Here is a 26,575-nt window from a genome sequence, read left to right as displayed (position 1 = left end):
GAAACTCCAATTCCAGGGGATCTAATTCCCTCTTCAGGTCTCCATGGGCACTAGGCACACATGTGGTACACAGACCTAACATACAAGTAAAACAGTCAAATACATAAAATAAAAAAAATATATATTTTAAAAAGAATGTCATGATGTGCACATGCTCAAATGCATACACACATACACTAAAAAAAAGAACATTTTTTTTTTGATGTTTAAGTAAAATAAAGTCATAATTCTACTCTTCTGGGAGAATGAGACAGAAAGATAGCTGTGAGTTTAAGGGAAGCCTGGGCTATAGAGTAAGATTCTATCTCAACCCAAAAGCAAAACCAAACCAAATCAATAGTAAAATATTTCAGCTACTAACCTAAGAATGACTTTTAAGTAGTAGGAGGATTTGATCAAGTGTTCAGTGGAAGGAGGTATAAGTATAATGGAGAAAATTCCATCGAAATATGTATGTATAATTGTAGAATAATGTTTATTTTTAAAATGAATTTTTATTTCTATAGAAACATTTACTATGTAGTCCTTCACATAAAATTTACTGTGTGATTTTTCACTAAAGTAGACAGAAATTGTACTTCATAGCCAGAAATTACTTAAAATACTCAATTCAAAGTACGGAAATCCTGGGTCTAAAGACACAGTCATAGGACACAGGGCTTTTGTCTGCATGCATACACAGATGCTTGCATACGTGAATTTACATTCAACTAGACGTGTTTCCTCTTTATGCAGGAAGGAGGTATTGAACTGCACAGACCCAAGGAACTGTGCAGCCATAACCATGAAGATAGGGGAGTCTACGGCTGCCAGGATCCAGTGCATCTGCTTATTCTCTGACTCCTTTAAGGTCATTTGAATTCTGTACTAAGAGACTCAGTCAGTTATGAAAAGATCAAGAGAGGTCTATTCCAACCCCATTTGTACTCGCCGACCAGGAACAGTGAGGATCTATTATTCTTGGAATACAACATTTAATTTGAAAACGCAGTCCATATAGGGCAACTGAAACAAAGGGTATCGTGTCTAACACGGTCTGCTGGCTCACCATTGACCAATAACTACAAAGTCATGTACCAACTTGATCCTGTAAAGGGAGTCACACTCATGAATAAGCAAAGAACAAGTATATCCCATTTAAGGAGATTCGGTAACTTGAGGGAAACCAAGCTGAACAATCTGAACAGGCTGGGAAATTCCTACTGAAGCGTAAACTAATGGAAAAAACAAAAGAAAAGCTGAGTTAAAAAAAAAAAAAAGAAAGAAGGGAGGGAGGGAGGGAGGGAGGGAGAGAGAGAGAGAGAGAGAGAGAGAGAGAGAGAGAGAGAGAGAGAGAGAGAGAGAAAGAAAGAAAGAAAGAAAGAAAGAAAGAAAGAAAGAAAGAAAGAAAGAAAGAAAGAAAGAAAGAAAGAAGGAGAGAGGCAGAAGAGGAGGGGCTGTTGTAAAAATCGAAAGGGCGGGGAGACTACAGTGGTGGCAGCAGCAGCAAAATTAAGAACTCTCAGAGAAATTCAATTAAAAGGAAAAAGCTCTCCAAGAATGAAATAAATGATTTCTACATTTTAAAAACTGAAAGATGTTAAAATAGAAAAGCAACGGAAGTAAATTATTCAGGAAGGTCAAATTACAAAACATAACGATAGAAGACTCAAAAGCAAAGGCAACAAAAACAGAAAAGTGAAACTATATAATTAAGGAAACAAAGTAAACAATCTTCAGGACAGAAAAAAAAATTTGCAAATTAATCATCTGAGTAGGAATTAATACTCAGAACATATGTAAAACAACAGCAAACACCAGTAGCAGTTATAATCCAAACTAAAAATGGGCAAATAGAGGATAAGGATGACGCTCAGAAACACATCGATAGCCTAGTGTGTAATCAGTCCCCATCCATCGAATGAAATGGAAAAATGATTTGGATACTTCAAGACATACAGATGGTCAGCAACTATATAAAAACTGTTCAAGGACGGGCAAAACAGCTTAGAAAGTAAAAACACATGTTGCAAGCCCAAAGGCCTGAATTCAATCCCCATGACCCACATTTGTATACATGTACAGTATGTGCGTGTGCGTGCGCTCGCTCGCGCTCTCTCTCTCTCTCTCTCTCTCTCTCTCTCTCTCTCTCTCTCTCTCTCTCACACACACACACACACACACACACACACACACAATGTCATTGATATCAAAGAAATACAAACCAACACCACTACAATGAGTTATGATCTTACTCCAGTTGGAATGGCTATTATCAAAAGGACAAGAGAATAAAAATGCTGTTGGAGAAGCAAAAAAAGAAACTCTCATGCACTGTTGGTGAGGATGTAGAATAGCACAGCAATGATACAAAAGAGTATGGAGGTTCTCAAAAACTAAAATAACAGTTCCTTATTTATAATTTAGCTATCCCGTTATCAGATATATATTCAAAGGAAATGAAATCAGCAAGCTCTAGAGATACCTGAAAATTTCCCTTGTCTACTGTAGCAGTAGTAACCAACATATAGAATAAAACAAGGTGTCCATCAATAGGTGAACAGATTTTTTAAAATGTGGTAAACACACATAAACACCTATCATGCACACACAAATACAGCAGGAAACATTATTCATCCATAGAAAATTAATTTAATTCTACAAGCTAGCTCAGCTGGCAAAGACACTTGCTATGCAAACCAGACCCACTGAACTCACACATAGACTAAATGTAAGCATTTTTTAAATATTAGTATATACAAAGAACTCAGAAAATTAAATACCCAAAATAAAATCACAACAATAAGCAAATGCACTGAACAGACAGCTCTCAAAAGAAATAAAAATGGCCTATAATATACTTAAAATAATTTTTTCAGCATCCTTAACCATCAGGGAAATGCAAATCAAAATTACATCAAAGGGCCAGAGTGGTGGTGGTGCACACCTTTATTCCCAGCACTTGGATCTCTGAGTTCGAGGCCAGCCTATTGTACAAAGCAAGTTCCGGGGCAGTCAGGGTTACATGGTGAAACCTTGTCTTGGGAGAATTAAAATAAATAAATAAAAATAAATAGATAAATAGATAAATAAAATTAAATGGAAGAGCTGGGGAGACAGCTCAGTGATTAAAGTGCTTGCTCTGTAGTGTGAGGACTGACGTTCAAATCCCCAGAACCCATGTAAATGCCAGGTGGTGAGGTGGACACTGAAGCTGTCTGTAATTCTAGCCTCTGAAAGAGGAGACAAGGGATCCCCAGAGCAAGCTAGCTAGCAAGAGTAGTGAGTTCTGGGTTTAACTGAGAGACAGACCCTGCCTCAATGAATAAGGTCGGAAGAGCCATCGAGATTTCTGACATCCACCTTGGACATCCATATGCATGTGTATTCCTACTCAAAAATGGGAAAGAAAAAAAAAGACCTACACTGAGACTCCATCTCACCTCAAGCAGAACTGATTATCATCAAGAAAATATTCTCTGTCTAGTTTTGGTGCCTGTCCTGGATCTCACACTGTAGACCAGGCTGGCCTTGAACTCACAGAGATCCGCCTGCCTCTGCCTCCCGAGTGCTGGGATTAAAGGCGTGCGCCACCACCGCCCGGCCCAGAATCAGTCTTAATATAGAAGTGGTAAATGTGAGATTTTCTTTTTATTAAGGCTGTCATATATATGTAATGAAAGATATGTTTGTTATGCTAAACTTATTTTTCATAATGAGAATTACAAAAGAATCTCATCATCACTAAAAAAAAACAGTAACATTTGGGATACGGGCAAGTTTACTCTGTAACAGAAGAGCTATGCTGCTTTGCCAGAGAACCACCTAGTATTTTATGTTTCAAAAAAATTCTGAATTGCTTTCTAGCTAGACAAACTAAAACGAAAAGTAAATTTAAAAAGTTAAGTCCAAGATGGGCATGGTGGCACAAGCCTTTAATCCCAGGACATAAGAGACAGAGAAGGCAGATCTCTGAGAGTTTGAGGATAGCCTCATCTACGTAGTGAGTTCCAGAATAGCCATGACTACATAGAGAGAACTTGTCTCAAACAAACAAAACAAAACAACAACAAAAATTGGACTAGAGATGGCTGAGCAGCTGTTCTTCCAGAAGACTCAGGTTCAATTCCCAGTTGACACAGCAGCTCAGAATTGTCTGTAACTCCAGTCCAAGGGGATCCAACACGCTCGTCTGGCCTCCACAGGAACTGTACACACATAGTGCACATATACACACCCAGGACACACACCCAGGCAGAACACCCATACACATAAAAGGTTTAAAAAAAATTAAATTTCCATATACTTTGTTAATATTGAGCTAGGCTAATTTTGCTGTTGAAAAAAATAAAGTTATTGTTCAACATTAGTTCACTGTTGATAGTTGTTAAAACATTATAAATGTTACGGAGTTTGAAATTTTAGTATTTAGTGAGCATACGTAAAGTTATCAAGATAAAATCAGTATTGTCACAAAAAGGCAATATTACATTTAAAATCTATTCATTAGATCACTAGACTATGTTTACAACAAAAAATGTTATATCTGTAATATAATGCTATAGATATCTGACAGATGTTATTAGATCTACTAGTGTCATCCACAATTTCTTCAGAATATAGACATAAATTTATGAGGGTTACAGAAATAGGTCTTACATGATTTATGCAAAATAAGGTTGATCATAATTGAAATGTTTATATGGATTTTCATATTTTATTATCAAAGCAACTATACTTTCTCAAAATGTTACTCTACTTTTAATAAAATTTTTAAAGGACTAAGCCTGATAGACAAAAATTAAATGTTCTGTTTCCTGTTAAATTTCATCAGGCTTTTAACAAAATTGGAGTCCCCTTAAATTTCTGTCTAAGTACTAGAAATCAGTCTGCAACTAACAGCAAGTATTGCTCTTACAAATGACTTGAGCTTGGTTACCAACACTCATGTCAGGCAGCTTCTAACTGCTTCTAACTCCAGCTCCAGAGAGATATGGCACCTCTCACCTCATCGGGTACCAGCATACACACATGATAAATCCTTACATTTGTGCTTAGGCTGAGATCTATGTACAAGTGCATGCACAAGGGAACAAGTGCCCAAAAGTGTATGCATGCATGTAGAGTTGAGCTTGCCTGTGCATCGGTATGTAAGCATGTTCTACCTTATATCTGAGACCTGGCCTACAATTGTCAATCCTCCTGCCTCAGCCTTCCAAGTGCTATACATGGAATCACAGGTATGTCATCACATTCAGCCTGAAGTTTCTATAACTTGCTCTACATGGCAAAACACCAACAAAAACAAATTAAAAAGTACAGATATTTTATCTAGAACAAACATTAAGAAACTAGTTGAGCTGGAGAAAACACTTAGTTGTTAAGAGTGCCTACTGTATTTACAGGGCTCCATTCCCAGCATCCATATAGGGTGACTCACAACCACCTGCAACTACAGCTCTAGGGGAATCTGACATCTCTGGCCTCTATGTGCACTTAGGTGTACACACCCATGCAAAGACACAGACACACACACACACACACACACACACACACACACACACACACACACACACATTTAAACAACAAATCTTTAGCTCAAGAGGCAGAAGCAAGCAGATTCTCTAAGTTCCAGGCTAGCCAGGGCTACAATGTGAGACCCTGTCTCAAAGAAACTAGTCAAAATACTATATAAAATCATAGTAAGTCATAAAATCATAAATAAAAATGTAATCTTAAAAATGTTTAGGTAACTCACATGGAGGCATCAAGGAAAGATACAATGTATGGCATATTTAAGCTGTGACACAATAATCATCTTAAATAGAACTAAGTAACTTAAACACCTCCAAATACAAATTAAAACTGGCCGACTAGACAAAATAAAAACTAAAGTCTATGACACTTGAACCATGACCCACTCTCCAACCTCTCCTACTATTAGAATAATGAAAGCAACATTCTAGATGAACACACTCAAAAAGACATTTTTGTGTTTTGGGTCAAGGTCAAACAGCCAAAAAGACATTTTTTGTTTTTGGTCAAACACAGGTCAAAGACAACATTATCCTCCCCAGGAAGCAACAACCACAAGCATTTCTTATCCCACCCATGTTTGAATTTCACATCCAAAGCCAAGACAGTGTAGCCAGAGATCTGGAGCTTCCTTCTTTCCCAACCCCAACTCCCAGTGCAAAGATTCTGTCCCAAGCACTGCGGACCAAAAGATGAGACAGCTCACTTGTAGGACAAAGAATTCATTCCAGGAAAGTCAAGCCAATGAAATCAATAGCTATGGCTCCTGTCTTCTCAACATCCTGCTCACATCATCCCAAGAAGTAAGCCACTGTTCTCATCAAGCACTACAGAGCAGAGGCTCAAAGAATCTGCCCAGGTGGCTGAGATGGCTCTGGGGGTAAGGAACTTGCTGCCCAAATGGGAAGATCTTTATTGAAATCCCCAGAACACATGTAAAACCCAAGTGTGTAATTAATATAATCACAGTGCTACTACAGCAAGGGGGAGGCAGAGACAGAAGAATCCCTGCAAATTGGTAGGCCAGCTAGGCTTGCATATTCATTCAGTGACAAAACAAAGAGACTCTTGTCACAAAAAGGTGGAGGACAAGGACAGATATCCAAGGTTGTCCTGTCCTTGTCCTCTGACCTTCACTCACATGCAGCGGGGCCTGTAAGAACCAATGTGTACATACACACACACACACACACACACACACACACACACACACACACACACACACAATCTGCTCAGAGAAAAGGAAGGCCATAAGAACAAAGAACTATCAAACTCTTCCCCAAAAAAACTGACCTTATTTGGAACAAAACCAAGAAAAACGTGAAGCCTAAGAACACTCTTAAAAACAAGAAATTCTGGTAGCAAACAGTTGAGACGAAGATGACAACTCCACAGAACAAATGAAACTGAAGTTGACAAGACAGGCCACAAAAAGGCATTCTCCTCCTGGGGCCAGAACATCTCTCAAACCAAGCACAGAGGCAGGACAGCAGAATACAGACTTTGCTAAAATGACTCCCTCAAATCACTAAACAAAAATCAGTAAATAACAACTGACGGTACTAGAAATGAGAATGATCAGTACTTGGGGAGGCAGAAAAGTTCAAGGTCATCCTCAGCTATATGGTAAGTTCGAGGCCAGCTGGGGGGCTACATGAGACTCTGTTTCAAAAAAAATTAACCAAACCAGATCAATGCAGGTAGTAATGTTAGAAGAGGTACATATGATACATGAGAAATAAGAAAAAACAAAATGGCAGTGTAAATCCAACTCTATAGTCAACCATAATAACATTAAGTATGAATGGATTAAACAACCAAAGGCAGACAGTGGTACTTGGGTCATAACTCACTGGTAACTTAAATAAACTAAATTCAAGTCCCAGAACAAACAAACAAATAAACAAGATTTTTAAGGATTAGACTGAAAACAAGAATAAGATCCAAATGTATGTTGTAAATGAAAAGACAGTTTACACTCAAATATGCAAATATATTCAAATGAGAAGGGTGGGGAAAATTTATCATGCAAACAAGGGGAGAGGGGTGTACACATGCCTAGAGAGCTGGCTCCTCTTCCAGAGGGCCTGGGTCTGTCTGATTCCCAGAACTGACATGGTGGCTCACAACTCTCCTCTGAAACTCCAGTTCCAGAGATCTGACACTCTTCTGTACTCTGTGGGCACCAGGCACACAACCATGCACAGATATATAGAAAGACAAAACACCCATACTCATGAAATTTAAACAGAAAACTGGAGTGGCTATGTTAAGACAGAAATAATAAATAAATAAATAAATAAATAAATAAATAAATAAATAAATAAATAAATAAATAAATAAATAAATAAATAAATAAATGCTATATAATAAATAAATATGTACACAGAAAAGAAAGAATCAATACATTAATTTTAATGTAGTAAGCTGGGGGTGGAGCACATAATTAGTCCAAAGGTTCAGTCCCCAGAATGGCTGGACAGACAGGCTTGTGGGCCAGATGCACTGGCATACAGATAACAACATATATCTATATGCAGTGAAAAACTGTCAAGGGACCCAGAAAACCCTCTAAAAACAGGCAGTGTGGGGAAATGGCTCTGCAGTGAAGTTCTTGCAGAGGACCTGGGGTCGGTTCCTGGTGCCACCACGGTGGCTCACAACCTCTGAGCCTTATCTTCAGCATACAATTAAGGTTTGTTTTTACAATGCTGGGGACTGAACATCCAGGCCTTGTGGCAAGTGCCCCCTTCCAATGAGCTTCATCTCATTAAAAAAAAAAAAAATTTTTTTTCGAGAGTGGCTAGATTAATATCAGATCAAACAGTCTTCAGTGAAGTGTTTCCACTTACATTGACTTTATTTGCATTGACAACTCTCATTATGTAGAATAGTTATCTCTAAGGCTGCTTGTAAACAAAAATTAACAAATACTGAACTAATCCTGTAAGGAATACAACATAGGTTTCTGCAAAGCTCTGGTCACATTTTCACCAACATTTATCACAGTACTATTCTATGCAACCTTTTAAGATGCTTTTTAGTATGTACTGTTGGCCCAATGCAACTGAATCCATAGTGTTCTGAAACTTTTTTTAAGGTGTGAGGTGTCTCTTTCTTTTTTCTTTTTTTTTTTTTCTTTAAAGATGTGGAGTGTCTTTTTTCCTTTTTTATTATTTTGTGTGTATGAGTATTTTGCCTGATGTATGTCTGTGAGTGTGCCTCATTAACCATGGAGACCAGAAGAGGGTTTTGGGTCCCCTAGAACTGGAATAACAGACAGTTATAAGCTACCATGTAGGTACTGGACTCAAACCTGGGGCCTCAGAAGAATATCAAGTGCTTTAACAGCTGAAGAGTTTAACTAAACTCTCCAGCCTTCAGTACCTGTAAGTATTGCCTCAACAAAGCCTCTACTACTTTCTAAACACACACACACACACACACACACACACACACACACACACACACAGCCATCTGATCTCACACACACATGTAACATTTTTAAATTTTAATATTCTACACTATTACATACCCAACACAAAGATTTAGTGTCATACTGAAGACACCTATAATTAAAAGGGCTTATGTGAATTCTGAGACCTAAACACCACTAACTAGTGTGATGTTCCAAACACTTTCCAAATAGGACTACAAGATTCAAATGTTAATTTGAAAATATGTTTGCATTTGTTTCTTGCACAGTGAAATACTGATGATTATAATGATGCTTGTTTTTTTAAGTATTTATTTACCAGGGCCTCTGGCAGACCAGTCAGTGTTTTAACTGCTGAGCCATCTCTCCAGCCCCCTGATGCTTGTTGTTAATAACATATTTCAGAGCTGGGAAGAGGGCTCAATGGATAAAGTGCTTATGACCAAGCTGGAGAATCAAGTTCAATTTCCAGCACCCAGATAAAAAAAGATGGGCTGCACACTGTGATGCACACTGGAGAGGCAGACAGAAAAATCTTTAGGGTTTGCTGGACAGCCAGTCTAGCTCAATCAGGTTCAATAAGAAACCCATTCTTAAAAAATCAAGTCCAGAAATCAATTTAGGAAGACCTGACATCAACCTCTGACTTCTAGGTACTGCAGACACACATAAGAATAAACACACCATACAGGCCCGGCGGCGGAGACAAGCAGACGAAGGTAGGCCTGTGGCAGCAGACCGCAGAGGTAGACAGGCCCAGGGACGGAGACAAGCAGACGCAGCTTGGAACAGGGACGCTCCTAACCCCAACACCTGGGGAAGAAGCTATCTCTGTGGGTCGGAACCAGAACGAATCTGAACACTCCGTCTGAGGACAACCCAGGGCCCAACTGCTGATCCTGTGAAACCCAACAACTTGGAGGTGTTGGTGAGACTACCCTGCTCAGCTGAAACCCATCTGGGAGAGGATTCAGATGCCTACAGTTTGAAGTCTGAAGAAACAAGATCAGCTGAGAAGTTGACAAATGAACAAAACGTGACCTGGGAACACAGAAGAAGGCACTACCCAGCCACTAAACCAGATCACCAGAATCATAAGTATATATTTCACCGACTGAAATCAGCTGTCCCTGAAGAAACAGCCCAATAGCACCAATTTAACCAAGAACCCCTACTAAACCAAGACTAAAAATTAGAACAAGAGAGGCACTCTCAGACACAGACACCACCTGCACCGCACAGAGGAAGAGATGAGTAGACGCCAGTGCAAAAATACAGGCAACAACATAAAGACCTATATGGCAACATCAGAACCTAGTGATTCTACACCTGCAAGACCTAAACATACCATGACAGAAGAAACAGAAGAAATCAACCCTAAAAATGACTTTAAGATGATAGAGGCCCTTAAAGAAGAAATAAAACATTCCCTCAAAGAGGAAATAAAAACTTTCCTTAAAGAGGAAATGAAAAACTACCTTAAAGAGGAAATAAAAACTTCCCTTAAAGAGGAAATGAAAAACTCCATTAAAGAGGAAATAAAAAACTCCCTTAAAGAAATGGAAGAAAAAATGAACAAAAAATGGGAAGAAATCAAATCAAGCCAAGGAAAAGCAATTAAACAGATGAAAGAAACATTCCAAAATCTGAAAAATGAATTTGAAACAATAAAGAAAACACATGCTGAGGGAATGCTGGAAATAGAAATCCTGACTAAACGAACAGGAACTACAGAAACAAGCATAACCAACCAATTGCAAGAGATGGAACAGAGAATCTCTGACACTGAAGACACAATAGAGAAAATAGATTCGTCAGTCAAAGAAAACACTAAAGACAAAAAAGTCGTAACACAAAACGTCCAGGAAATTTGGGACACCATGAAAAGACCAAACCTAAGAATAATAGGGATAGAAGAAGGAGAAGAATACCAACTCAAAGGCACAGAAAATATATTAAACAAAATCATAGAAGAAAACTTTCCTAACCTAAAGAAAGAAATACCTATGAAGATACAAGAAGCTTACAGAACACCGAATAGGCTGGATCCAAAAAAAAAAGTCCCCTTCGCCACATAATAATCAAAACACTAAACACACAGAACAAAGAAAAAATATTAAGAGCCGCAAAGGAAAAAGACCAAGTAACATATAAAGGCAAACCCATCAGAATAACACCAGACTACTCAATAGAGACTATGAAAGCTAGAAGATCATGGACAAACCTCATGCAGACACTAAGAGACCACGGATGCCAACCCAGACTATTACACCCAGCACCATAGGCGGAGTAAACAAAATATTCCAAGAAAAAAACAGATTTAATCAATACCTGTCCACAAACCCAGCCCTACAGAAAGCACTAAGAAGGGAAATTCAACCCAAAGAAGCTAAACACATCCATGAAAAAAAATCAAGCAATAAATAATCCCACACCAACATACACCACAGAAGGACAACACAACACAACCACAAAAAATAACAGGAATTAACAATCACTGGTCATTAATATCCATCAATATCAATAGTCTCAACTCACCTATAAAAAGACACAGGCTAACAGAATGGATAAGAAAACAGAACCCATCCATCTGCTGCATACAAGAAACATACCTTAACACAAACTAGTGGGTGTCCTCGATGCCCCTGTGAGACAGCCTCTGTACGGGAGAGGCCTCACGTGACTTTGTCCCTGGTGTTCCTCTGGGGACACCTGTGTGAGAAACTGCATGCTCCAGAACCAGCTCTCGTGTCCTTTGGCCAATGCCGGAGTGTGAAATAGTCCAACGTGGGATTTTTCTTACTGGTAGTAAACAAAGGATGATCCCAATCGGGAATCGTGACTTTTTTTTTTTTTTTTTTTTTTGATGGTCATGTTCTGTTTTGAAATAACCTCTGTGTATTTCATTTATTTTCTTTTACCTGGCGATCTCTGAGCAGGCTTCAGATTTTGACAGTTGATGAAAGATACGACAAGCATTAATGTGTGGGTGAAAAGCTTGGTGAAATTCTGAGTGAAGTTTTAGTTAAAGTTGGTTGAACTTGGGATTGACTGGGAGGCCAAAGATTTAAAAAGCAGAAGATTCTCTCAAGACACAAGTTGTGTGATAATAGTGTGTTTTGTGTGTGTGTGAATGAGAATTTGTAAATGTTGAATTCTAGGCTCTGACAATCATTGTCAGTGCAAATCAAGCTGCAAGTATTTATTTTTTAAAACTTAAATTATAAAGCTAGTTACGTCTTTCTAAAAACTAGTTTTAATGTTTATGGGCATATTTTACCTACATTATCTTTTCAGGATGTTGAGAAAGATGCATCACAAGCACAGGCTGGAGGCTGGGGGCTAGATGGTTTTGAGGAAGAGGTCTTGGTGGACTCTCTCATAGAGCAAAGGGAAGCAATGCCTTCTGGGAATTGAGTTAAGTTTTAATCTAGTCTTTAAGATTAGAAGTCAAAAACAAAAATATTAAGGAAATGAAAACCTAATTGATCTTTGAAGTATTGTTATGTGGAATTGAGTGGGACTTTTGAGGCCTTTCTTCCAGAAAACAAGGACTTGGTTGTATTAGGCCTAAACCTTGGTGCCATGTATTTGTACTTAAATCATTTCAATGGAAAGTGTCTTAGTGATTGGAACTTCTAGTGCAGTTTGGAGTTCTTCCATTTGAAAAATGTGATATTTGCAAAAAAAAAAAAAAAAGAATAAACACACACATACAAATAACATCAGTATATTACAATACAGCTACTGAAAACCCTCTAAAGGGAAACATTTACTTAAGTACTTAAACTTCAAAGTTAGAAAATCAAACTAAGGGGATGGAGACGGCTAAGTGGGTAAGAGCATTGGCTGTTGTTTCAGAGGAACTGGATTCAATCCCCACTCACATGACAACTCACAAGTGTCTGCAACTTCGCTCCAACACCCGCTTCTCAATTTCAGGCTGGATTTCTTCATTATTCCCTATATTTTATAGGTTAGTATCTCCAACATGAAAGAGCCGTATTTAAGTATGACTTTATCAATCTACCTCAGTGGCCTTGTTTGTTAAAGTGAGTGGACTTACAGTGAGACCTGACATTTTTTTCCAAGGGGGAATGAATGAGTGTATGGGAAGAGACGGTTCAATGACATGGAAAGTCCTGGGTTTGATTCTTAGCACTAAAAAAATGTAACATTACTGTACCTTTTAGATCTTTATAAGCAATAAGGTAACATGAAAATGTTTTACATTAAGACTGGTCATTTCCTTGCTTTGTTTTCAGAGGAACATGCTATATGTAACCCAAGCTGGCTTCAAATTCAAAGTGCTAGAATTATAGACAAGCAATACCGTATCTGGCTTGGACTTCATGTTATTTTACAAAGTGGTCTAGATGAATTCAAGGGAAGTATTCAAATAATTCACTGTCCACAGCTAATTTTTCCTGCCATGATTAATTCAGACAATCTATCTTGAATGCATACAATATTAAGAGAAAAAGATGGATAGATGTAACAAGAGAAGAAGTTGGACAGATGTAAGAACAGTTTGAGCTACATACAAGTGAAAGGATACAGACCACAATCAATCATATATAATATGCATATGAGAAAAAGGGATCATCTCCAAGCCAACATTATGGGCAGAAGCAGCAAATTTCAGCCATAACTAATCTCTACTTCTGAACATTTCAATGAATATTTGATTGACTGTTACAAAATATCTTACACCATTTTTTAAATGATTTGATCATTAATCGCTTCAGCAAGTTTCAATGGGCTCAAGGTTTATTACATGTCCCCCACCACCATAATATGCTTCACAATACATGACGGTAATACTAAGTGGAAAACAGAAAACTTAGTATCCTGATAACACTGAAATGCAGTGCTTTTGTTACTTGTGATTCCTCAGACTTACAAGTACAAGCACAGTGAAATTCTAAGCACCCTACCTCATATCTACTGTACTCCATATAAAAACGGGTAAATGTTTTCTTCAATAACATTCACCCTGTACACTAGTACTTATTATGTGAGATTTGTTTCTAAAAAATGTTGTATAATTTTGATATTAGCATTCTATTAATAAACCACAAATAGGTAACAGGCCAAAGTGCTCCAAAAATTTTATTCCAGCAGTCATTTGTAACGTTTCAAGTAAAAATCTGAGCAATCTCTTTCAAATCCTGCATAATATACTACACTGCAAACACACTTCTTGAAACCTGACTCATAACTGTTACCTAATACTTCCCACCAAATCCAAATATGGGGACATGGTATCAGAGGGTAGAGCAAATGTTTTAGGCTTTAAGACAATATCAAGGATATGAAAGGAATTTATATAACAAAAGAAAATTTCTTTTTTTTTTTTTTAAGATTTATTTTATTTATTATGTATACAGTGTTCTGCCTGCATGCGTCCCTTCAGGTCAGAAGAGGGCACCAGATCTCATTACAGATGGTTGTGAGCCACCACGTGGGTGCTGGGAATTGAACTCAGGACCTCTGGAAGAGCAGCCAGTGCTCTTAACCTCTGAGCCATCTCTCCAGCCCCCAAAAGAAAATTTCTATAATTTTTATTGAAAAATTTTTTTAAATAAAACAGCCTAGTAAAATTATTTGTAATACTTAAATAATAATAATAGAGGCCTGGCAGTAGTAGTACATGCCTTTAATCTCAGCACTCAAGAGGCAGAGGCAGGTGGATCTTGGAATTCCAGGTCAGCCTGGTTTATAGAGTTCCAGGACAGCCAGGGCTACACAGAAACCATGTCAAAACACACAAACAAAATAGAACAGAAACATTTGTAGAATAATTTGGAACATTTTGCTCAACTGAGGAAGATTTAGTATAATTCCCTCATGTAGAGGACTTTCCTTGCTTGGCTTAGAATAGAACACTCAGAAATTTATTTTGTTTATTATTTTGAGCCTATGTATTTTGGTATGGTAGCCAGCCTCTGAGATAGACCTTAAGGGCATTTTCATTTTTTTATTTAAGAAATTTTGCTGTGACTCAGGCCAGGTCATTTAAGGCACACAACTATTTTCCTTATACTTTGGATCTTTGGTTCTTGGGGAAAAGTTGTGCTTTTATAGTCCTTTGAAAGGGGCCCATATAGAAAAAAGTTTTCTACCATATGAGTGAGCAACTTTGAAGGTAGTGCATCTTCTTCTAGCCTTATCAATTTCAGATAACTGTAACCTAGTGATTTTGACTACAACCTTACTAGAAGCACTGAGCCCTAACTGCCAAATTCTTGGGGCATTTTGGGGGCTTGCTTTTTTTGAGACACGGTCTTCTATAGCTCACGCTGTCCTTGAACTTGCTATGTACTTGGGGATGATGTTGAACATCTGATCTTCTTGCCACTAAGCAACCAAGCACTGATGATGACAGGCATACACCAGCACAGCTGGCTCTATTCTTCCTTTATTTCTTTTGTTTCCTTTTCATTCACTGCAACCCTTCCTGATCACAATTCTGCCTGCCCCCTCCTCTTCTCCCCTTACCCTGCATGTCACACACACACACACACACATGCTGAGTACTCTATTCAAGCCTCATTTCCCTTCTTCACTAAAGGGCCACTCTGCTTTATGTAGGTGACTTGTTGCCTGTGTGGTTGGTGTGGTGATTTGAATAAGAAATATCCCCCCTTAGGTTCTGGTATTGAACACCTGGTGCCCAGCTGGTGGCGCTGTTTAGGAAGTCACTGTTAATTGTCATGTTCTCTTGGTCATAGAGATCAGCCTTGAGAAACTGTGGACACCAACCACAAAAAGATAAAAGACACAGAACAAGAGGTCTACCTTAGTTAGATAGAGGCTGATTATCATACCAAAATACATAGGCTCAAAATAATCTTCAGTTTACATATTCAACAAAAAATACACATAATCCACTGAGAATTCTTGCAAAAGCAAAGACAAGCAGTCTGAAGAAAAATAGAAAACATCAGACAATTCATAGAACGAACATAAATCACATATACACATTCAGCTGTGGTGTAGCTCAGCAGTATAGCATTTGTCTAACATAACATGTAAAGGCCATGGGATGAATCCCCAACATATGGGTTTGGGGGGTTGTTCACTAGTACCATGGAGTGCCCGCTCTTTCATCACTAAGCCATAGAGTAAGCATTTCTCTATAAAAGATGCATCTGTGTTCATTCATTCTTGCAGTCTTTCCCACTATCCCTTGGGTCTAATGACTAGGGACAGAGGGGCAGTTTGTGACTCACAGAAGAGACAGAGGTTAATTTATCCATCATCCCAGCCTAATCTCTGAATTCGACACTAGGAAAAAAAACAGAGATGGAAAAGTCATAACCATAAAGAAAACAAGATCAGTAGGTCTATGGTGAACTATTTATGAAAAGGCTAACTCCAGGTAAGAAGCACTTACTTCATTTTTACATTCTGCTAGTGGCATACTGATGGATATACCTAATCTCAAGACTGTAAGTGAACAAATCTGACACCTCCTATTTTCACTGTCCCAATAATTGTAAATTATCATTTTCTTATTGTCCTTTAAAGAATCAAGTCTTATTTTGACCTTAGAATCTTTATATTCTAGTTCCTAAAAGACTCAAAGCACTTCTGCCTACATTATAGCCATTTATACACAGAATATTAAAAAAATTTTAAATAGTTATCAATTCACTAGGGAACAGGGAGATGGTTCAGTGGACACAAAATACTTGCTATATAAGTATGAGGACTCGAGTTCAGATCCCCAGAACCTACACTTTAAAACACCAGGGCAGGGCAGTGCTGAGCATGGGAGCTTACATTTTTAATCCAAGCACTGGGGAGGCAAGGGCAGAGGGCTGGAGGGCAGAGGCAGACAGGCAGATCTGAGTTCAAGGGAGCCTGGTCTACACAGAAAGGTTCAGTCAGGTGGTGCACACCTTTAATCCCAGCACTCAGAAGGCAAAAGCAGGAGGATCTCAGTGAGTTCGAGGCCAGCCTGGTGTACAGAGTAACTCCAGGACAGCCAGGGCTACACAAAGAAACTTTGTCTTGAAAAATGAAAGGGGCGGAGGGGGGAGGTGGTGCAGGGTATGCCTGACTGCTGCCAGTAATCTCAAGACTTGAGTGTCAGAAACAGGGGAACCTGCTGTGGGATGTTCTGTATGTCCTGTGGGAGCCCATTCTCGGGTTCCTCGTGGCTTTACCCAGCAGGTCCACATAGAGGATGATCAGGACCACGGGCCTGAGTGCAGGTGTCTGAGATGGTCTGCACTTGGCTGTGCTGGAGGATGGTCTGTATGTCAAGTTGCTGATTGGTCAATAAATAAAACCTGATTGGCCGTGGCTAGGCAAGAAGTATAGGCGGGACTAACAGAGAGGAGAAATTAAAGATCAGGAAGGCAGAAGGAGTCACTGCCAGCCACCACCAGGACAAGCATGTTAAAATGCCGGTAAGCCACGAGCCACGTGGCAGGGTATAGATTTGTGGAAATGGACTAATTTAAGCTATAAGAGCAGTTAGCAAGAAGCCTGCCACAGCTATACAGTTTGTAAGCAATATAAGTCTCTGTGTTTACTTGGTTGGGTCTGAGCAGCTGTGGGACTGGCAGGTGACAAAGATTTGTCCTGACTGTGGGCAAGGCAGGAAAACTAGCTACAGGAACCTCTAGCCAGATTGGTTGGAAGTGGCAAGCTCCCAGTTCAGCAAGAGATGCTGTCTCAGTAAAGTGGAGTACTCAAGGAAGAAGACACCCAAAATAAACTTCAGGATTCCATGGGCAGGTACCCACATGTGAACATATACCTGCACATACATGTACCCATACACACAAACACACACATAAACACACACACCACGCACATAACAAAATATAATTCTATCAGAAATAGTTTTCATGTGTGTGCGTGTATATATATATATAAAATGAAGCTAGAGCTATAACTCATGTGTCTAGAATGCTCCAGGCCATGGGTTCAATCTCTACCACCAAAATAATACATACATATATATATGCACATAGTTAAGAGTGGCATTGCCCTACATTACTTCCAACCTCTTTAATGTCTGCTAGTAGAAGTTGACCTGATATAAACTTTCACATTAATCAGGGTTGTTTAGTCAAAGTTCCACTACAGTGACACCAGGTTGGCTCTGAACTTGGAGACTTAGGTGCTCTTCTTCTATCAAGTTCTCAGGTAGCACCAGGGGCTACAGAAACGCACCACCGAGCCAAGCTCATTTGATCCGTCTTTAGACTTTTTTCTTTGAAGCACATAAAAACCTAACCTCATAGAACGATATACTTAAGAAAAGGAATGATTACATTTAGTAGTCTTTTCAAATAATTGTAGAAAAACTGACAGTTCTCTCACATAACAGAAAAACTTCAAAAGTACATTCTTAATTGTCTGTCGTAATGTGGACTCCTAAACCTTTTACTTCTCTCATATTTAAATCTATGTCCTTCTAGCCTGTTGTGCTTTGAATCTCTTTCCTAAGCATATTACAGCATTACACATTGATCAGTTGGATAATATTCATTCACTGAGTTGTACAGTTCTTCCAAATGCTGACATTTTATTATCCAATATAAATACATGCTCACACACACACATGCTCTACCAATCTCATCAGAAAAGGATTTAAGTACTAAAAAACTGTCAGGCTCATAGCAACAGATACCCTTTTTCCAAAATTCCAATTTTCATTTAAAAGCTCAACTTTTATCCTTGGCAAACATATACTGCAATTTGTTTTCCTAGAAGTGACAGGCGCAATTCATTCATTCTTGATATAATGGCTGCCAAACACCCATGCCTGAAAACATCGTCTGTCAGTCACTTTCAATTAAATTATTTTCCGTTTAAAAAAAAAAAAGCAGCTAACTCAATCAAAACTCTTAACAAAGTAGCAGTATGGACACAATGACTTAGGCTGGCTAGGAGGTACAGCTCAGTAGGAAGGCACGAAGCCACCATCTTATGCTATGGGACCAGCAATTTTACCCACCACTATATGTCAGCACACTAACTAAAGCAAATAATGTAGCAGTGTAGTTATTTTAAAAAAAAAAAAAAAATGCTTTAACCCTGCAAACCATGAAAGGGTCTCAAAGATAACAGCACTCATATTCTGTGGACCACCCCTTAAGAACTACTGTTTAGCTGGGCAGCGGTGGTACACACCTTTAATCCCAGCACTCAGGAGGCAGAGGCAGATGGAGCTTTGTGAGTTTGAGGCTAGCCTGGTCTACAGAGCAAGTTCCAGGACAGCCAGAACTACACATAGAGAAACCCTGTCTTGAAAAAAACCAAAAACAAACAAACAAAAAAAGAACTAGTTTAGCCAGGCAGTGGTACCCTGGCCTAAGATCCCAATTTCTCAAGAAACTGAACCAGGAGGATCAATTACTTGAGCCCAGGATTTCAAGGACAGTCTGGGCAAGGCAGCAAGACCCTATCTGGAAAAACAGGGCTAAAATTCAAAGTTGGTAAAATTTTTGCCTAACAAGCATGAAGCCCTAAATTCAATCCTCAGCACCTCATAAACCAGGAGTAGTAGCACACCCCTGTAATCTCAGTACAAAGTCATGCTCAACTATATACTGAGTTCAAAGCTCTGCTATACAAGACATCTCCAAAAATTAAAATTAAGAAAAAAAATTAAAGTGGGGTTGAAGAGACTGCTCAGCTATTCTGAATACATACTCTTCTTTCAGAAGACCCCAGTACAATTCCCAACACCCCCATCGAGTGGCTCACAACTGCCTAGAACTCCATCTCCAGGGAATCAGAGGCCTCATCATTGTGCTATCACAAATGTACCCAAGTAGGTTTCCTCTTTAAGAGTTTATCTGGTGTTACATGCCTTTAATCCTACCACTTAGGAGGCAGAGGTGAGTTCAAGGCCAGCATGGTCTACACATCAAATTTCAGGACAACTAGGTGGGGGGGGGGTCGCTGGTATCTGAAACTTTGTTCTGATGCACCAATAAAATTTGTATTTCTACTGTTACATTATAGATTTAAATGTACACACTACTAAAAGCTTTTCTGACACAACCTGACAATGCACCAAACATTTTTTAAACCACAAAAGCACTTTTTTTTTTTTTTTTTGTTTTCGAGACAGGGTTTCTCTGTGTAGCTTTGCGCCTTTTCCTGGAACTCGCTTTGGAGACCAGGCTGGCCTCGAACTCACAGAGATCCACCTGCTTCTGCCTCCCAAGTGCTGGGATTAAAGGCGTGCGCCACCACCGCCCGGCCCCACAAAAGCACTTTTAAAAGCTCACTACTGAGATTCAACCAGTGTGAACTAGTTTGATTTTCCAATGCTCTAACACTAAATTAAACTTGTTTCTCAAAATACTTAAATCCAGGAGCAGGCAAGGTAACGCTTACTGCACTTGTAGAGGACCCAGGTTAAATTCCCAGCATCCACTTAGCAGCTCATAACTTTCTATAACTCCATTTCCAGGGGATCCAATGCCTTCTTCTGACTTCCATGGGCACTGCATGCACATGGTGTGCACATATACATCCAGATACAACACTCACAAGATAAAAATTAAAATTTTAAAGTCCAAGTTCTTCAAAGTGTGGTAGATATTATCTGAACCAGAATCAGATGAGGAGCATGCCAGCCTGGTCTACAGAGTGAGTTCCAGGACAGCTAGGGCTATGCAGAGAAATCTTGTTCAAAAAAACAAAAAACAAACAAAAAATCAACTTCCTAATGCTTCAACCCTTTAATACAGTTCCTCATGTTGTGACCCATAAAATTATTTTTGTTGCTACTTCATAACTGTAATTTTAATACTGTTATGAATCTAAAAGCCCCTGGCTTTTAGATAATTCTTATTTGCTCAAAAGTCCTTTATTGAACACACATTTTGCAATAGTCTAACATAAAACAGAGATGAGAGGTTCCATGTGTGGCGTTAAGTCAGAGCGCTAGACTGCTACAGCTGAGGCCTTAAGTTCGATACCCATTTTCCCTTGCCGGGCGGTGGTGGCGCACGCCTTTAATCCCAGCACTCGGGAGGCAGAGCCAGGCGGATCTCTGTGAGTTCAAGGCCAGCCTGGGCTACCAAGTGAGTTCCAGGAAAGGCGCAAAGCTACACAGAGAAACCCTGTCTCGAAAAACCAAAAAAAAAAAAAAAAAAAAAAAAACAGAGATGAGCAAGTAAAAAACTAGATTTTTTTGCCGGGCGGTGGTGGCGCACGCCTTTAATCCCAGCACTCGGGAGGCAGAGCCAGGCGGATCTCTGTGAGTTCGAGGCCAGCCTGGTCTCCAAAGCGAGTTCCAGGAAAAGGCGCAAAGCTACACAGAGAAACCCTGTCTCGAAAAACCAAAAAAAAAAAAAAAACTAGATTTTTAACTGTGCTATGAAATGTAAAGGGCACATATAAGTTACTGACAAAGTATTTCCTGGATTGTCTGCCTAAAAATGGCTGATTCAATACTCAATTTGTTTTAGATTCTCCTCAGAAAATTACTTAGAAAGCAGCATTACTTAGAAGTGACTGTGTTTATTCCTTTCCACTTATTTTAGTTCAAAAACAAAAGGGAAAAGAATTGAAGGAATTTACAGATTCTTCTCTCTCCTGCACAAATTTCAGAGAGCCAACTTTGTAACTTCAGTCCCTCAGCTAATCAGATACATTTGCATCTTTGGTTCCCTCTAAATGTCTCCCCTAACAGAATCTCATGTGTCTTATTATGCTCTTAAGGGCCATAAGCAGTCATCCTCTTTATACCTATTATCATTTAGTATCTCCATCGACCAAAACTCAGATTTTAATTTTTTTTTAATTTTTATTTATTTTTATTTGCATTGGTGTTTTGCTGCATGTATGACTGTGTGAGGATGTCAGATCTTGAGTTACAGACAGTTGTGAACTGCCATGTGGGTGCTGGGACCTCTTAACCACTGAGCCATCTCTCCAGCCCCCGGATTTTAATTTATTTGTTGTTGTATTTGTAGACAGCGTTTCATTGTGAACTAACTATGTAAACCAGGATGGCCTTGGACAAAGCAGCAATCCTCCATGCCTCAGCCTAAGTGATGGAATTATAGGTATACACCACCACACTCAGCTAAGAACTTTCTTTTTGGCTGGCCAATGGTGGTGCACACCTTTAATCCCAGTGTTCAGAAGGCAGAAGGGTCCCAAGTTCAAGGCCATCCCGGTTTACAAAGTAAGTTCCATGGCTACACACACAGGAACCCTGTCTCAAAAAAGAAGAGAAGAGAATTCATCTCTCCAATTTCTTAGGAAATGACCCTAGGGAAAAAAAACCCAAATTCAGCATTTCTCATAAAGCCAATACCTACCCTAATACCAAATGTGCCCTTTTATAACATCTGGTATCAGTTTTTACTGCCCATTCCAAAGAATTTCTCATCTAGATCATTGTCAAGATTCTAACTGGTCCCCCTGCCTGAAGCCTTGCCTCCTCTTCTTGTCCCTCCGAGTGCCCTATGTCATCTTTCTGGATCACAAATCTGAATTTTTTTCCTCCTGATAGAAAAAAAAGTGCTTGCCTAACATGAATGAAATCCTGGATTCCATCACCAGCTGTTGCAGAATATTTGTTTAACTATGTAAAGATGTGTTGCTGTTTTACCTTGCCTGCTTAAAGCACCTGATTGGTCTAATAAAAAGTTGAATGGCCAATAGTGAGGAAGGAGGTATAGGGCAGAACTTCCCAGCAGGGAAAGTAAGGAGAAGGTTTGTGGGGAGGGGCAGAGGCCAGACAGACACAGAGGAAGCAGGCAAGTAGGACATACAGAATGAAAAGTAAAAAGCTCTGAGGCAAAATGCAGATGAATAGAAACAGGTTAAATTAAGTTATAAGAGCTAGCAGGACAAGCCTAAGCTAAGGCCAAACATTCATAATTAATAAGTCTCCATGTCTTTATTCTGGAGCTGGTTGGTGCCCCAAAGAAAATCCCAACTACAATCAGAGCTACATAGGAGTAGTGGTATGGCTAATCCCTGAATTTAGGAAGCAGAAGCAGTAGGATCAGAAGTTCAGGGTCATTCGAGACACTATGTAGAATTTGAGGACAGCCTAGGGTAAGAGGCTTTTTGGCATAGTCCACAATTCCTTCCTGGCAGTTCCAAAGTCATTCAAAAAGCTTTGAAATTATAAGCCTTTTAGCAAGGTTGTCATAAAAACCTAACTCATTTAATTGTAGGATGTATCTACCCATTAATGTATTTATTAATTCCGATATAGAAACATAGTTTCATAATGAGTACTTATATTCTGCTACACAGTACACAAGAGATCTTTCTAGGAAATGGAAAATTCCAATACTGCATCTCAAATCCCTAACACATCTAAACCTAACAGTTTCAGAAACTGGAAGGGTAGATCCCTTAACTATCGAGCCCATTAGTAAATCTAACTTCCACCAATCACCTTACATTTCTTTCAGTTAAAGGGTTGTAGAAAGTGCCCTGTGCAGCCAATCGAGGTGCTCACTCATCAAGAAACATGCTCCAGGACTTCCTTTACCAGGAAGCTTCCCAGACCTTCCCTCCATTATGCCCAACCGTGGTAGCCACCTCTACTGCTGCAGGTTACACAGACTGAATGAAATCCTGAGTATTTATTCAGTGCCCTGAATACTTGGGCCTAGTAATGCATAACCAACGAAATAATGTAAGCCCAACTCTTCCTAACACTCTCTTCCGTTCCAAGTTCCTTTCTTCATCCTCAAATCCAAGGATTTCCCCTAACCATGCAGGCCCCTCACAACTATTATCACTTACCGACCTCCTCATCGCAATGTCATCGTGGGGCCTTCTTTTAGCCTAAGGTCTCCAGTGCCTTTTATTATCATTTAATCGGTAGTTCGTTCTCCTAGCCGAGAACAGGCCAATCCCCCTCTCCAAAGCAATCCATCCCAAGCCCTATCTGGCCACTCACTCGTCCAATTCTCCCGGACCAGAGCCCTTGCATCCAAAAGCACTTCTCGCGGCGGGTTTTGCAGACCCCTTTTCTGTCTCTGTTAGTCCACCCTCTGCAGAAGCTCCTCCAACCTCCCTCGCAGCATCCCCTCCCCCAGGCCCTCGCTGCCGGCACCCCTCCCTTCTGCCTCCCCGTATCTCCGGTGGTGCAGCTTCTCTAGTAACCGTCCCCGGGGCCGTGCCTTTCGCCTCTGAAACCTCTCGGCACGGCAACCTCCGAGCAGCCCCAGGACCCCCGCCCGCGTCACCAGACCCGGCACCAGGGTGCGGCCTGCTGCTCACCTTGCTGGACGTCGCCGTTGCTGCCCCCGGGGATGGGCACGCTGAGCTGGCGCTCGGGCTCCGGCAGACAGCGCAGGCAGAAGGAGTGCAGGCAGGGGAGCAGCTTGGGCTCCGCCTCACGCCGGCTCTGCAAGCTCTGCTGACACACGGCGCAGGTGTCCAGGAGCGAGGCTGGTGGCCCGAGAGGCGGCCCCGACGAGGGACCCGGGGCCGGGGCCGGAGCCGACGCTGCAGCCGGGGCCGGCGTCGATGCCGCGCCCCCAGGAACCGTGGAGCCCACGGAGGCCGCGGGGACCGAGGCGGCCGGGGCCGAGCCTGAGGAGGCCGCGGTCACCCCCCCGTCGTCGGGCCCAGCCGCACCGCCCTCCGCGCCAGCCCTGCCGCTTTCCTCCTCCTCCTCCTCCACCAGCACCGCGGCGAGAGGCGGCTCCGCCTCCTGCGCCGCGGGCCCGGCGGCCCCGGCGGTTACCGGCGCGCTGCCGCTGCCCCCGCCGCCGCTCTCTGCCTCACCGCCGCCTTTGTTTTCCGCCATGTTTTCCTCTTTGAACCCGCCGGACCGCCCCGCGCCGCCCGCCGCTCGCGCCGCCGCCGCCGCCCCCAGCCTCAGCCGCAGCCACAGCGAGAGCGGCCGCCGAGAGCGAGCGAGGTAGCGAGCAAGCGAACACACGGGAGCGCGCGCGCACGCGGCGCCCCCGCCCTCGCGTCGCGCGGCGGGAGGGGCGGGCGCGCGCACGCACGCACCGACGTCCTCCGGAGGGAGGCGGGAACTCGGGGGCGGGCGCGCGGGCGGCGCGCGGGCGCGGAACCGTCCGCGGAGCCAGTCCGCGCCTCGGGGCGGTGCGTTGCGACAGAGCCGGGGCGCTGTCGCTCGGAAGGAGCTTTTAAAGCCTGAAGTCGGTGCAGCTGGGCGCCCGTGGTCTGGAATTGGCTGCTGGCGCCGAAGGGGCGGTGGTGCGGGGAGAAGGGAGGGAAAGCGTGCAAGGGTAGGAGGCTGGCCCGCGTCCGTCCCCGAGCGAGCGTCTCCGCGGCGACGCCGTCCCCAGCGACGGGCGCGCCTCCGCGGGAGCTTCACCTGTCGCGCGCTCGGACGCGGCGGCCTTCCAGCTAGGAGGTGCGGACCACCTGGGTCTGTGCTAGGTGTTGATGGCCCGCGTTCTCTAGAGGGCTGTGACTCCGGAGAGCAGCCGAGCAGGGTCCCCACTCCCCCATCCACAAACACACCCCCCAAAGGTCTCCAGAAATAGGCTTCCTCCGGTGAGAAAGAAGTCTCCTAATAGCTATTTTTAGCTTCTTAAGGTGATTCTCCAACGTTGCTACATACCTGGAAGCCAATCAAATGATCTTTTTCTAAACAGAGATGCCAAGGCCACACCCCAGAGCAGAATCAGGAAGTTGGAGAGCAGATGAATGTTGAGAAGTCCTTGTGGCTGATGTGCCAGTTTAGGAGACCACGTTTCTAACCAATATTATATATCCCCAGAGTCTCGCTCAGCGTCTCCGGGTGAGCAAGCTGACTGTTCTCACCGTCTGTCATAGAAGCTTTCTGAAAGGGTTTGGTTCGTTTGGGTTTGTGATCAGACCTCCACTTTGCCAATACAGCTGTAACGTGATAGTGGCCATCTGTAGTCACCTGCAGACAGGCCGAGTTCAAGGCCAGCTTAGGCTTCTCAGGGAGACCTTGTCTCCAAAAGGAAATGGGGGAGGGGCAATGTATGTAATTGCAACAGCTGCTTTAATGTTAGGTTCAGAAACCCATCCTGAACCACAGACAGTACTGCAGGAACTATATTTGTCTGAGTCCTTAAATTTGCAGAAAAACGGTTTTCATCAATCCCTTCAAAACCTCTGCTGCCCCGGTATGTGTTAGATACAACACTGGGGTTTCTACGGGGCTAGAACAATGAAGCTCTCTGCCTTCAAGAAGTTGACAAATTGAATGGATGAACGCGGACAGTGTGTCAGGGAATGATAAACGCTATGGAGTAAAAATCAGGAGAGTGTAAAGGATTAGTGCTGATTGAATAAGGGCTCTGTTGATAGGTGAAGCAGCCTGACTTGCACAAGAGTATTCAGATAGAGGAACAGGTAACAGATACAAAGGGCCCGAGGCAAATAGAGATTCCTGGTTTCCGGAGAGGAACAACCTGGAGTCAGAGGGCTTAGAATGGCTTGAACAGGGAAAGGAGAAAAACATGAGATAAGGCTGTTGTGGTGGTTTGAATAAGAATGGCCCCCCCATGGGCTCATTTATTTGAATGTTTGGTCCCCAGGGAGCAGACCTGCTGGAAAGGATTAGGAGGTGTGACCTTGTTGGAGGAAGAAGCATGGCGCTGGGGTTTGCAAAGAATACTTCCAGAGTAAGTTTGACAACCACTAACATCAAGAGAGTGA

The 26,575-nt window shown here is 41.6% G+C and overlaps 1 protein-coding gene across 2 annotated transcripts in view; it reads right to left on the bottom strand.

Annotated features, from left to right (window-relative positions):
* Nucleotides 1–24,763, bottom strand: part of Trim33 (tripartite motif containing 33) — a 91,321-nt gene extending 66,558 nt beyond the window's left edge. Inside the window, exon 1 of one of the 2 annotated variants that reach the window (XM_076574742.1) lies at nucleotides 24,185–24,763. In XM_076574742.1, the coding sequence (XP_076430857.1) occupies nucleotides 24,185–24,716 (532 nt within the window). In that variant the 5' untranslated portion in view covers nucleotides 24,717–24,763. The remainder of the gene's footprint in view (nucleotides 1–24,184) is intronic. The other variant, XM_042280320.2, reaches the window with a different exon arrangement.
* Nucleotides 24,764–26,575: the final 1,812 nt, after the last annotated feature.

The sequence above is a fragment of the Peromyscus maniculatus genome, chromosome 6 (genome assembly GCF_049852395.1).
Source record: "Peromyscus maniculatus bairdii isolate BWxNUB_F1_BW_parent chromosome 6, HU_Pman_BW_mat_3.1, whole genome shotgun sequence".
NCBI lineage: Eukaryota > Metazoa > Chordata > Mammalia > Rodentia > Cricetidae > Peromyscus > Peromyscus maniculatus.
This window is presented reverse-complemented; position numbering and strand designations above follow the sequence as displayed.